This window comes from Cheilinus undulatus, linkage group 3 (genome assembly GCF_018320785.1).
Source record: "Cheilinus undulatus linkage group 3, ASM1832078v1, whole genome shotgun sequence".
NCBI lineage: Eukaryota > Metazoa > Chordata > Actinopteri > Labriformes > Labridae > Cheilinus > Cheilinus undulatus.
Window position 1 is genome coordinate 13,765,078 of NC_054867.1, and position 14,993 is coordinate 13,780,070.

Genomic DNA, 14,993 nt, shown 5'->3' on the forward strand with positions numbered 1-14,993 from the left:
CTCAGTTAATTCCAACATTAAGAAACAGAAGGAATGTGGCACATGTGCAAACCTCAAAAACTGAGCGTCTGTGCAAGAAGAAGACTAGTGAGAGAGGCCAACAAGACACCAATGACTACTCTGAAGGAGTTTCAAGCTTCAGCAACTGAGATGTGAGAGACTGCATACAACAACTGTCTCCCAGGTTCTTCAACAGTCAAAGCTTTATGGGAGAAAGCAAAGAGCAAAGAGAAAGCTACTGTTGAAGATAACTCATATTAAACCTTGAAAAGAGTTCACCAAAAGGCATGTCAGAGACTTTCTTTGGTCTTATGAGAGCAAGATCAGACAAGCCGTTGTGTTTGGCTGACACCAAACACTGCATATCACCTCAAACACACCATCTCCACAGAGAAACACAGCAATGGCAGCATCATGTTGTGGGGATCGAGGTTAGAATAGTTTTGGATTATTCATTAGTTTCTATTTTCATCTTGTTTTCACTTTCTGTGTCTGATTTCAATTGAGTTTTTTATTAGTTTAGACTGCTGGTTTGTTAGTTAAGTTTAGTTTGGTTTTTATTTTGCAAAAATGCTTCATTTTAGATTAGTTTTTATTGGTTTTAGTGTTAGTTTTAGTTTTTTACAGATAGATGTCGGGGCTGAGTAGGCGTCATACATTTTTAAAAACATATTAAAACAGGCTACTCTTCACTATCATTTTATTTACTTAATGATGATGTTTGAATACAACTTCAGACATAAAACTATTACTATGTGAAGTCTTAACCAACCAATTCAGGCAATTTTAAACTTGCCAGACTTGTATGTTGGTGCCAGTCAGTATGGTTGTGTCAAAGACTAAAACTAAGGATATTTTGTCCCCGTTTTTATTTATTTATTTATTTTTTGTTAGTTTTGTAAGTGCACTAAACAGTTTAAGTTAGTTTTCATTTTTTTGGTAAAGCTAAGTTTTTATTTAGTTTCAGTTAACTAAAATAATTTTGAATTTTAGTTTTGGTCATTTAGTTAGTTTTAGTTAACTATGACAACCTTGGTGGGGTTTGGAAAATGCTACACAGAAACTGTTTAAAGGCAACAAGGTGAATATTTTTGAGTGGCCAAGTCAGATGCGTTGATCCAAAGAAAATATGTGGTTGAACTTGAAACCGGCAATTCACACCCTGTGCAACCTGACAGAGCTTGAGCAGTTTTGCAAAGATGAATGGAGTAAAACTGCAGTGTCAAAATATTTAAGCCTGATTGAGATGTATCCACACAGGCTCAGTGCTGTGATTACAGCCAAAGGTGCATCTACTAAACACTGGCTTAAAGGGGGTGAATATTTATGCAATTACTTATTTTACAGATTTTTGTTCAGTTGACATTACCTTGTTGAAATCTGTTTACACTTCGACATCAAAGAGGCTTTTTTTTGTTATATTTTATATAAAAAATTACACATTACAAAAATTATCACATTACATTGACGATGGTTGATGCATAAAACCAATAAAAGGGTAAAACATTCAAGGTGGTTGATTAAATTTTATAGGCATTGTATATATGATTTTTAAAAATAGGATAAAAATAAAACACTTATTAACAATGATGTAACCTTCCTACAGAAAAGCTGTCCTAAAAGCTGGGCAACTGTGGCTCAGTAGATAGAGTTGGTTGTCTCACAACCAGAAGATCCTGGGATTTGAGCCCCAGCTTCTGCCACTATTGATCCTTCGGCAACCCAAAATTGCTCCTGCTGCTGCGTCAGTTAATGTGTATGGATGACATAGAAAGGGATTGGTTTGTACTGATGGCAACCTCATAGCAAGTTCCCTAACGGTGTGTGAACGCAGAAATCAGCAGACCAATGGATTACGCAGCATAGGTAGGTGAACTGCTCTACAACTTCCATGCTCTAACCATTCCATCACAGGTTCAATTGCAGCACCCAAACTATCTCCAGATGGATGCAGCAGTGGGAGCAAATTGGGGATAAATGTTTGGCAAAGGCACATCAGTATGTGACTTCTGGTTGTGAGACGACTGACTATGAATGGATAAGTGTGACCTGCGGTGTGAAAGTGACAACGTGGAAAGAGCTCAATTCTATGTGGCTTGAGGCTGGCAGGTGTTGCCACTTTTAAACATCTTTCTTCCCCTGGTGTATGATATTGTCAGAAAGATTTAAAGGCCTCTTGATTTTTTTTCTCCAGATTCCTGCCCTAAGGGAAGGTTTCCCTTGTCACTGTAATGGGGCTAAACACTGCTAATGCTGAGCTAATAGTGATTTGCGCTGGTCTTTATTATGATAGGCCACATCAGAGAGCATGGTCGAGACCTCCCCACTTTGTAAAGTGTCTTAAGATAACTTCAGTTATGGATTGGCGCTACACAAATTGATGATTGATTAATTGATGTTCATTACACCAAAAGGTTACTCAAAGATTTAGCTATGGCTGGGTTTGGGACCAAGCTTCATACTACTTCTCCCTCCACTATCTCCCCCTTACACAGTGATGGAGGTGTGTTAGCAGCTAATGTTGGCCTATTTCATATCCTGTCTCCTTGTTTGACCAACTCATTAATTGCTATGCAAAATGTCATCAGATTTTATGAGACACTCTCTAAATGTTACTCTAATTATTTTTTCATTTACAGGTTTGTGATATTTAAATAAGACAGCTGTGATTAAGTACCACACACGGAGAAAAAGTCAGCTACGGTCATGGATGAAAGTATTGGCACCCCTGGAATTTTTTCAGAAAACAGACCATTTCTCCCAGAAATTGTTACAATTACAAATGTTTTGGTACACACATGCATACCATTTCATTTATGTGCATTGGAACAACACAAAAAACAGAGGAAAAGGCCAAAATTGACATAATCTTACACAAAACTCAAAAAATGGGCCTGACAAAATTGTTGGCACCCTCAACTTAATATTTGGTCGCACACCCTTGGGAAAAAATAACTGAAACCAATGGCTTCCTATAACCATCAACAAGCTTCTTACACCTCTCAACTGGAATTTTGGACCACTCTTCTTTGTAAACTGATCCAGATTTCTAAGATTTGAAGGGTGCCTTCATGCAACAGCAATTTAGAGATCCCTCTATAGGTGTTCAATGTGATTTAGATCCGGACTCATTGCTTGCCACTTGAGAACTCTCCAGCGCTTTGTCTCCAACCATTTCTTGGGTCTTTTTGAGGTGTGTTTGGGGTCATTGTCCTGCTGGAACACCCATGACCTCTGATGCAGACCCAGCTTTCTGACACTAGGCCCTACATTGTGGCCCAAAATCTTTTGATAGTCTCCAGATTTCATGATTCCTTGCACACAGTCAAGGCACCCAGTGCCAGAGGCAGCAAAACAACCCCAAAACATCTTTGAACCTCCACCATGTTTGACTGTACGTACTGTGTTCTTTTCTTTGTAGGCCTCATTCTGTTTTCTGTAAACAGTAGAATGACATGCTTTTCCACAAAATGTTCTCCCAGAAGATTGAGGCTTACTCAGGTACATTTTTGCAAACTCCAGTCTGGCGTTTTTATGTCTCTTTGTCAGCAGTGGGGTTCTCCTTGGTCTCCTGCCATAGCGCTTCATCTCATTCAGATGACGACGTATGGTCTGAGCTGACACTTTTGCACCCTGAGTCTGCAGGACAGCCTGAATCTGTGTGGAAGTTGACTGAGGATGTTTACCCACCATTCCAACTATCCAGCGTTACATTCTTTTGTCAATTTTTCTCTTCTGTCCACATCCAGGGGGAGTAGCCACAGTTCCATGGGTTATAAACTTCCTGATTATACACTGCCTGGCCAAAAAAAAAAGTCGTCACCAAAAAAAGGTCACACACTCTAATATTTTGTTGGACTGCCTTTAGCTTTGATTACAGAACACATTCACTGTGGCATTGTTTCGATAAGCTTCTGCAATGTTGCAAGATTTATTTCCATCCAGTGTTGCATTAATTTTAATATTGATGATGGGGGAGTCTGACCACTGCGCAAAACCTTCTCCAGCACATCCCAAGGATTCTCAGTGGGGTTAAGGTCTGGACTCTGTGGTGGCCAATCCATGAGTGAAAATGATGTCTCATGCTCCCTGAACCACTCTTTCACAATTTGAGCCCGATGAATCCTGGCATTGTCATCTTGGAATATGCCCGTGCCATTAGGGAAGAAAAACCCATTGTTTAAGAAATGAGAAGTTACTCATTGCATCAGCTGGGGTTAAATAACTTGTTGCCAGCTGAAAGATAATCGCCCATGCAGTAATTATCCAATAGGAGGCTCGTACCTATTTCCTTTGTTAAATCCAGGTGGCAACTTTTTTTTTGGCCAGGCAGTGTATCATGCCCGGTGGACAAAGGAATTTCAGGATCTCTGGAGATGGTCTTGTAACCTTGAGATTGTTCATATTTTTCCACAATTTTGCTTCTTAAGTCCTCAGACAATTCTGGGCTTTATACGTTCTAACTGGCTTCAGGTGTGATTTATATATCTCCAGCTCTGTTACTGCCACAGGTGAGTGTAAATGAGCATCACATGCTTGAAATAAAATGATTTACCCACAGTTTTAAAAGGGTGCCAACAATTTTGTCTGGCCCATTTTTTTAATTGTGTAAACTTATGTCAATTTTGACTTTTTTCTTGTGTTTTTTGCTGTGTTTTTCCAATGCACATAAATGAAATAAACATGTGTATACCAAAAACATTTGTAATTGCAACAGTTTCTGGGAGAAATGGTGCATTTTCTGGAAAAATTCCAGGGGTGCCAATACTTTCATCTGTGACTGTAGTTTAAGTACAGTCAGTCTCACTTAAATTGTTATCCCTGTTCTTATTAGTTTTAAAGTTATTAAAGCAGATTTAACAGTTCTAGACATTTTTAATTGCCATTGTGTTCTATGTCCAGAGATAAAGGAAGCAATCCCCTGGACAATGGCAGTTTGTGCTGATTTATGCTCGTTAGTTTTATTCTGGAGTATCTTCATTTTTTGAGTTTATATTTCCCCATTTTTGGCTATGGTTTAAAAAGCGCCACATTATTGCTTTTTCTTTGCCTCCAGAACTTTGTCTTCAAAAAGCGTTTGAACATTAAAACTTAAATCTGCTCGTCATCATCTTGCAGACCTGACACAGCGAAACGTACCGTTGCAGGCCTTGAGGAGTGCGTCATATTGGTAGCCCGTCTGACAGTCACAGCGGTAGCTGCCAGGCAGGTTGTGACAGATCTGGCCCACTCCACAGCGGTGCGTCCCCATCTGACACTCATCAATGTCTAGACAGGCAGAGAGAAAGATAAAGCACCTCAGCACTGACCCAGTCTACACCTGACTGAGTGTGGCTGAAACACAGCCAAAAACCACACCCACTGCCACCGTATGAACACAAACACTAAGAAATTCATCCCCAGTTATTTTTTCTTTTGTACTTTGCATCTCTAACTTACATAGAATTAAAGAAAACTTAACATTGAAGTGTTTTCTTGAAAATGTGAGACTACTGTAGATTAAACAGCTTAACTACCAGACAGATCCTGCATCCAAAGTCTTCCCCATTTCCCTGGTGCTTATCCTTTTCTAGCTCTTCCTTCCTTTCCCCTTTTTTGTTCATTCCTTTATCATTTTGTTCAGCTCATTTATTTTTGTTTTATTTTTGTCTGCGCTGTATTTGGGCCTTGAGATGGCTGGTCAATAGTCATACAATCCTAATTCCAAAAAAGTTGGGACACCAAGCAAAATGTGAATATAAACAGAACACAAGAATTCCCAAATCTCATAAACCCATATTTTACTCACAAAAGAACATACTAACATATCAGAGGCTGAAATTGAGACAAATTTACCATTTTAAGAAAAATATTAGTTCATTTTGAATTTGTTGGCAGGTACACATTCCAAAAGTGTAGGGACAGGGCCATGTTTATCATTGCGTAGCTTCCCCTTGTTTAACAGCAGTCTGTAAACAGCTTGAAAGTGAAGAGACCAGGTGCAGGAGTTTTAGGAGAGGAAAGTTGTCCCATTCTTGACAGATGAAGGAGTCCAGATGCTCAAAAGTCCCGGGTCCTTTTTGCTGATTTTTTCCTTATAATTAGTGATGCACGATAAGTATTTTTTTGAACCGATACTGATAACTGATAATTTCCTACTCCTGATGGCCGATAACCGATAATAACCAATATATTTTTTTCAATTGTTGATTTAACAAAAGAAGTTTATTTGATGTGTTTATGTACATCTGGGGGTAAGAAGGGGTTAATATGTAGTGAGCAAAGATATTTATAACTAATTTTAACTAATATCACTCATGTTTTTCAAAAAACAAAGAACTATTCTGACTTTATAGCTAACTGTTATTATAGTTAACTTTTTTTAGTTATATATTTGTGTACCAAGTACAACATACACAAACAACTGACACAGGTTTTCCCCCATAAAACCAAATGATAACAGGCTGTTATGCTTAACAAATGGAGATACTTGGGGGTCTGAGTTTTTTTTTTCCCCTGCTTAAGCCAGAATTAAAGCGAGCTGATGTTTAAGATGAAGATTAAAAATATGCACTGACATAAGTCTACTTCACACTAAATCAAGCAACCCCACCTGGCTATGTGTATATCCAAAAACCTCGCACCACTGGTCGCGGTGGGGGGCTGGCCGTGATATATAGAGAAGATTTCCAGGTTAAGGAGCTACCAGCACCCAGCACCTCAGCTCTCGAGTGTCTAATCATCTCTCTCACTGGATCAGCTCCGCTTCAGATCGTCCTCATCTACCGGCCTCCCAAAGCAACTACCACCTTCCTGTCTGACCTGTCTGAGCTCCTCACCTCTGTCTGCTCCAGGTCTTCTTCCATACTTCTCCTTGGAGACTTCAATATCCACGTTGACTTCACCAGCTGCACACTCACCTCCGAATTTCTATCACTACTGGACTGCTTCAACATCACACAGCATGTCCAAGGACCCACCCACTCCAAAGGTCACACACTGGATCTTGTGTGCTCCACTGGTCTCACCCCATTCATTCCACAATGCCTGGACCTAGCCATCTCAGATCACCATGCTGTTTTCTTCTCTATCCCCACCCCCCTCCCCAGACAGCTTACAAAACGCAACATCACTTTCCGTAATCTCAAGTCAATAAGCATCCCAGCCCTCAAGAACATGTTAGCTACCAACCTGACCACTACACACCCTATAACCACAGTTGATGCCCTGGCGAATCACTACAATACAGCACTATCCCTCAGCCTGGATTCTCTCGCCCCTCTGAAGACTCGCTCAGTCTCCTTTACCCACCCAGCCCCCTGGTACACTGCTGAACTCCGCTTCATGAAGGCTTCTGGCCGACAGCTGGAGAGACTTTCTAAAAAATCTGGCCTCATCGTCCATCTGGAGGCCTATAAAGAGCATGTGCGCTCCTACAAAGAAGCTCTCTCCAGAGCAAAGTCCAGCTACTACTCATCCCTCATCAGTGACCAGCAAAACCATCCCCGGATGCTCTTCTCCACAATAAATCGCCTTCTCCGCCCCATTGACAACCTTCATTCCCCAGCCAACTTCGACCGCTGCACTAGGCACCTGCAGTTTTTCCAGGATAAAGTAGCCTCCATCCAGCAGCAACTTTCATCTGGACCTCCACCTCAGGATTTCACTTCACATCAGGACACCGCTCCTCTGCCTCACTGCCGTCTTTCCTGCTTCACACCCGTGGACACTCTCCAAGTGGCTGAATGGGTCAAGAAGGCCAAGGCATCCACCTGCTCCCTTGACCCCATGCCCACACCACTGGTGAAAGCATCTCTGTCTGTTCTGTGCCCCATCATGGTAGACATCATCAATACCTCATTATCATCTGGAATTGTCCCCTCATCCTTCAAAACTGCTTCAGTAACCCCCATCATCAAGAAGCCTGGGTCAGACCCGGAGGACCTCTCCAACTATCGACCGATCTCCAACCTTCCCTTCATCGGCAAAATTCTCGAAAAAGCAGTTGCTGCCCAACTCCAGCAACACATGTCCAACCATGAGCTCCATGAACCTCTTCAATCAGGATTTCGCACTCACCACAGCACTGAGACCGCCCTTATCAAAATAACCAATGACCTCCTCACAGCTACAGATTCTGGACACATCAGCCTCCTCATTCTCCTTGACCTAACCGCTGCCTTCGACACGATATCCCACACCGTCCTCCTTGACCGCCTGTCTCACCAGGCTCTCTCCTGGTTTCACTCATATCTCTCACAAAGAAAACAGTTTGTTACCATCGGCACCTCTCACTCATCCCCCGCCCCAGTTAACCAGGGCGTGCCTCAAGGTTCTGTTCTTGGACCTCTCCTTTTCACCATCTACATGCTTCCCCTTGGACAGATTATTCACAAACGCGGTCTCAGCTTTCACTCTTATGCAGATGATACCCAACTCTATCTCAGCACCAAACCATCCACTCAGCTCCCTCCCCACTCCCTGGTAAACTGCCTCCACGACATCAAAGCCTGGATGACCTCTAACCAACTCAAACTCAACAGCAATAAAACAGAGCTCATGGTGGTGGCCCCCTAAAGCGCTGCTGCAGAAGGTTGGAGATCTCATGCTCGATGTGGACGGGACCTCCATCTGTCCATCCTCCGAGGTCCGAAACCTGGGCGTCATCCTGGACTCCACCCTCTCCTTCCAGTCCCACATAAAGTCTGTCACCAAATCTGCCTTCTATCATCTCAAGAACATCTCCAGACTCCGACCATCACTCCCTGATTCTGTGGCTGAAACACTCATTCATGCTTTCATAACCTCCCGCCTGGACTACTGTAATGGAGTCCTGTCTGGAGTTCCCAGCAAAACACTGAACAGGCTTCAGTACGTCCAAAACTCTGCAGCTAGAGTTCTCACCCGCACTAGACCCTGGCAACACATCACTCCGACCCTCATCCACCTCCACTGGCTCCCTATCAAGTCCTGTATTAACTACAAAGTCCTCCTCCTCACATACAAATCTCTCCATGCTCTGGCTCCCCAGTACCTTTCTGATCTCCTCCATCCATACACACCATCCCGCAACCTTTGATCTTCAGACACCGGCCTACTTTCCATGCCCAAAACCAAACTCCGAACCTATGGAGACAGAGCCTTCAGTGCCGCAGCTCCCACCCTCTGGAACACTCTTCCTGCAGACATTCGTAGCGCTCCATCTCTGGACATTTTCAAAAAACGTCTCAAGCACCACCTGTTCACAACAGCCTACAGTCTTCACTAAACCACCCCTTACACTCATCCTACCCCTCACATAGTTTGTCCATGTCTATGTGTTCCTGTAAAGCGTCCTTGGGTTTCTTGAAAGGCGTTATATAAATTCAAGATATTATTATTATTATTATTATAAGTCATATTAGAGATAGGTTAAGAATGTAAAGTCCACCATGGTCTGTGGCTAAACTTCTGTTCCTTACATTGATCAGACTGAATGAAACCACATCAAACAGAACAGGCAGGTACACGTCTATGAAAGTAGCGATGGATCAGGAGACTGTCAGACTGATTTTGTATTATAACGTTGCACCTTTTGGCTCTGGCAAGCTTAATGCAGTTTTCAATGCCTGCTTACGATCAGTGCTCTGACTGGTATTAGCTGTTGACTCGGTCCTAATGCCCGCGGCTGAGGCTAGTGGCTGCTGCCACTTCGTTTTAAAGTCGTTAGGATGATGACTCTTAAATGACTTATAAGATCCGTCAAGGACTTCTTTCTACTCTTTGGGACCTTTGCAGGACAAATTCTACACACACGGTCATGTTATCCTCTCCATAAATACTGAATAATGCCACCATGTTGTTAGTATTTTAGCACAAGGGCTGCTTCCTCTTCTTCTCTGATGCTTAACAGCAGGTCGTGTACTGCGGCGTCACCTGCTGTTTCGGAATGTGTAGTCTTGTGAGAAAGAAAAAAACATGCCAGCACTGCCGTGCTGACAAAAATATATATGTTATCGGGGATAGCCGTCATGATATTGGACTTATTGGAATGACGTAATAATTTCCTGTTATCGGCTCGATAATTATCGGCCTGATAGTTATCGTGCAACCCCACTTATAATATGACAAATGTTTTCTATTGGTAAAAGGTCTTCATTGCATGGCAGTCCAGTTAAGTACCAGGAATCTTTTACTGTGAAGCCATGCTGTTGAGCATTGTCTTGCTAAAATATGCAGGATTACATGTTGCTCTATAACCTCTACATACTTCTCAGCATTGGTAGTGCCTTTCCTGATGTGAGAGCTGCCCTCACCATTGGCAGTAAAGCAACCTTATACCATCAAAGATGCAGGCTTCAGAACTGTGCGCTGATAACAAGCTTGATGGTCCCACCCCTCTTTAATGTCCCAGGTTTTCAAAAAAAAATTCCAAATTTGATTCATCTGACCACAGAATAGTTTTCCATTTTGCCTCAGTCAGTTTTAAATGAGCGTTGGTGTGTACTTTGCACGATACAGCTTTGAGTAAAACTCCAGTTACTGGTCCCCTCACTTCCCAGATGTTGATAGACTGCTGATAAAAGAAGAGGGGATGCTACACAATGGTAAACATAGTTTTAGTCTCAACATCTGATATGTTGTTTGTGTTCCATTGTAAATTAGCTATGGGTTTATGAGATTTGCAAATCACTGCAACCTTTTTTTTTTTATTACATTTTGGACAATACCCCAACTTTTTTGGTTGTACTTTCCTGGTGAAAAAACTCATTTTTTGATACATTAAAAATAGTTCAAAATTAATAAAATTGTAAATTTAACTGATTTATCCATAAATTGTGAAAAAAATTGTCTTTGATGGTACCAGGGTCAGTTATGAAAAACTGAATTTAAATGGTTCTGCAATTGAAAGAGTTTCTGTAACTATGTTTTTGAGAATAACTGTAGGCCATAAACTTTGTTGGAAGTCAACTATTAAACACTTCAAATGGAAGTCATCTAAATCTGTTGCAACCCTTAGTAAAACTTGGACTTTGTTGAACCACCAGCAGATGTTGTGTTGTTGACTGTTAATGCCTTTTTTGTCATACTATGTTGAAGTTTGAGAAAAAATATTAGAACAAGTTTATATCCAGTTATTAAACTTCCAAAAAGTGCTATAAGAAAAATAAATATAGTTGAACATCATGAATCCATCAGTCAGACTTAATAGAATCTTAAACATTAAAATTTGCAGGTATGTCATAATCAGAAAAAGTGAAATGATTTTAAGTTTGGTGAATAGGAGCTTTCCTTTTTGTATTATAATATTTTTAAATAAGAGGGAGAAATAATTATTTAAGAGGATTACAAATGTTAAAAGCATGTGTAAAATGATAAGAAATGTCAAATATCAATGTGTGTCTGTTTTTTGGAGAGGAAAGCTATGGAATGCACTTAAGGATGAACTGGAAATGTATAACTCTCTGTGAGGGTTCAAACACTTTAAAATGTAAATCAATTAAAGCTATCAATGTGAACTAATAAAATTATAAGATAGATGAGGATAATAATGACATCTCAGGTAAAATATTGTATTAATTTCCTTTCTGTTGCTTATTATCTGGGTTATTTCTTGGTCCAGGATAGGCAAAAATAAGACTATGCCTCTTAGGTTACTGACGGATAAGTTGAGTGTAAAAAGGATCTCGATTGATGTTTGACTTGTTAAGATGTATGTAACCAAAAATAAAATACTCTGTTACTCATTCAATAAAATCTTAAATGTTTCACTTTCTTTCTAACTGACCTGACTGTCTGGCTTATCCTTTCTATACCTAACTGTATTTTGCAACTTTGAATGGGACATTTGTGCCATTCCCAAAATCCAGCACATCATCAGTACTTTCATTCAGCTCTTCTATGCCTGCCTCCTCTGTCCATGCGTTCTACTATAGCAGAGAATCTCACCAACACACTTGGCTCCATCAGGGCTGGCGTGGTAGCCGCGACTGCACATTATGATCTTCTTCTGGCAGGTGTAGGAGCCCACTGTGTTGACACAGTTAGAGCCTGAGCCGCACGGCTCACTTAGGCTGCTGCACTCATTTATATCTGCATAAACAGAAAGGGAGAGAAAGAGAGAATGAAGCTTTAATACAGCTAAGAAAATGACAGCTCCACAGGGGACTGATTGTAAGGGATTTAATCCTGAATGACAGGTCTACCTATAACTGGAACAATTATGTAGCTCTGTATTTGCTTGTTGACATGTGCAGTAATTGTGCCTCTTGTATTCATGTATATATTCTATGGTGTCAGTGCTTCTGAAGCAGTGTTTTCTGAGCAGAATGAATTTAAGATCTGGCACGTGTATGCATTCAGGGGGATGTAGGTGGTGGATAATATCACTGAGACATGAAAGACTTTAAGTAATTGAATGAAAACCACAGTAATTCCCTGAGCTGTATGTAATTAGTCATATCTGTTACCTATATCCAAATCACACCTGATTATGTTTAAAGAGAGCTCAAGGAAGCCCTTGATCCTAAGTGAAATAATCTCTATGTTCCTGTAAATCCCAGCATTTGTGGGAGTCAATGCATTTAAAATGTTAGCTTTTCATGATATCAAGGACCCAGGGGTGAAGATTAGGACTGTGTCATTATATTACACCTTTCAAAGATGATAATATTTCCCTTCATAGTGAAAACCAAGTAATATCAAGGAGGCTTGTTCTAATTTGTTCCATTTAAGCTACGGAGAAATTATAAAACCTGATTTTGTGGTCTTAATCAGAGACAAGTTCTTGGATGCTTTTAAAAAGTTCTTGGATACTCATCACTATGTGTTTGCAAACCAACCTTTGGAGAGACTCTGGCCTTTATTTATCAAATTTGCATGGAAACTAGAGCAGATTTGAGTGTAGAAATCAAATTACAACAACGTCCACAGGTAATATATGAAATATGCATATCTGGCCAATCACTGTGTGAGCAGGTGTTGATAAATGCGGCACCTAAAAACAATCATCATTTAAATAACACAATCGTAGATATTCACAGTTCAGCCGGCCTTGACTTTAAGTGTGAAGAACATGGAGGTATGTATGGCAAAGAAAATCGGCCCATTTATAATGGATTTGATTTCAAGGTCAGAGAGGAAAAGTAAAATTATATATTTGATGTTTTTCAGCCAGAAAAGTGGCATTTAAGGGAACCAGAAACACCTTGAGTGGAAGGAAATCACCTCTGCGGTTCACAGCAATGTTGTAGTCAAGAGACTCCAGCTAATATTAGCATAGCCTATTTTATTTAGAGGCTACATCTGCGATAGCTATTGTAGCTATTTTAAAGGATCACAATGTTTCAAGTTCTAAGTCTAATATAATCATTTTCCTTTACAATTTGGTTTTAAAAACATGGTCAGCTCTTATGATGAGGACATTAAAGCATGTTTTCACTCTTAAAAGACGCAGCATGCTAACAGGAGGAGGCTACCCTAAAACTTCCCAACACTGAGAAGAGAGTGACTGTGATACCTCAGGTTTAAGAATTTACATTGGCTGATTTTAAGTGCCGAGGGCAGACAGTGATGTACTGGTTTAAAGCGGAGATTTGTGTTCGTTGATGGTCAGCTGTTGAACACTCTCCTAAGGTTTACACAATTATATCCTGTGGAGTAAAACACTCAACTTCCTTTAAAGAATCCAATCACAGAAAAATGTCCTTTTTAAGAGCAAAACTTTTAAGTTGTTTTCTCTACAGTTTTATGTTTTTTTTTCCCCAGCTGTTTTTTCTGTATTATGCCGTACAATGGAGCTTTAATAACTACTAAAGGCAGACTGTCAATTTTATTTTTTAAAATAAATCAATAAAGAAATGCTCATTGATTAAATAGCCATCATTTAAAATGTTATATTGCTGACATGGTTTGTCAGAAGTTTTGGTGTAATAGTTAAAAAATTTCACAACTCATATCTAATCTAACGCTACCAAATTTACGCTTCACAGCAAGTCCACACTGAGGTGAAATCTTGCGTACACAAGCTGAAACCTGATGTGGGATATGAGTGTGTCCTCTGCTCAAATCCAAACTGATAAATGCTGATCTCTGTGAGGAAATAACCATACACCCAACTTCTGCTGTACACACAAGGAATGAGGTCCTCTGATAGGTCACTTTACAAAGACCCCCAGATGAAACCACATCCTCTTTTGAGTACACTCTTCGAGAACCATCTTTAAGATACACTAAGCTAAGGTAAATTACACAAGCTAGGGATGCACTGATCCACTTTTTCGAACTAAGTTCCAAAAATGAACTAGTTCATAGTTCTTTTTTTCAATATGTTGCTGCAAGCTATTATCCTTAGAATACTGGCATTTCCACATTGTTGCCACCCATTCAGTCCACACTTGTACCCATTTAGTCACTTCAACATACCTTGAAAGGCTAGCGGGGTGCTTTAGTTCAGTGTGCCGTTTCAGGTTTGCCGTTGACGTTGTTGTTGTACAAAAAGGTAAGATTCTTCCCACCTGGATCATCACTGACCTTCTCATAAGATTCTTTTAAGTAATCATACGAAGATGCCGTATTAATCGTGGAGGCAGAGTCTGAGATAATGCTGCTGCCTTCATTTGTTTTTGCCTCCATGCTTCACATTTTGATGACACAAGCGGCTGTGGCTGGTGTTGCCAGATTGGGTGTTTTTCCCCCCTACATATTAAGGCCCGTTTAGGGTGGGTTTTCGCCTGGAAGGCTCTATGGAAATCTGGCACTCTCTTGAACAAAATTAAACTGTGAGAGAACGCCGTTCACAAATGCCAGAAAGTGCTCTCACAATAACGTTCATCAGACAGAAATACATTATGTTCAGTTCATGTTCGCCCAAAATATGAACAGGTTCATGAATGATCGTTCACTGAACTCGTTCAGGCACAACACTGAGTATAAATGTCTGTTAAAGATAACAAGATGAAATGAAAATGGTTAATAAACTGCAACAATATCAACGCTTGACTGGTTCTCAGTTACATTTCAGTTACCTGTGTCAG

The 14,993-nt window shown here is 40.4% G+C and overlaps 1 protein-coding gene across 4 annotated transcripts in view; it reads right to left on the reverse strand.

Moving 5' to 3' along the window:
• fbln2 (fibulin 2) overlaps positions 1-14,993 on the reverse strand; it is a 122,892-nt gene that overhangs the window by 13,984 nt on the left and 93,915 nt on the right. For 3 of the 4 annotated variants that reach the window (XM_041782834.1, XM_041782835.1, XM_041782833.1), the window contains exons 11-12: positions 11,908-12,051; positions 5,140-5,268 (exon numbers count right to left, since the gene is read on the reverse strand). In XM_041782834.1, the coding sequence (XP_041638768.1) occupies positions 5,140-5,268; positions 11,908-12,051 (273 nt within the window). The remainder of the gene's footprint in view (positions 1-5,139; positions 5,269-11,907; positions 12,052-14,993) is intronic. The other variant, XM_041782836.1, reaches the window with a different exon arrangement.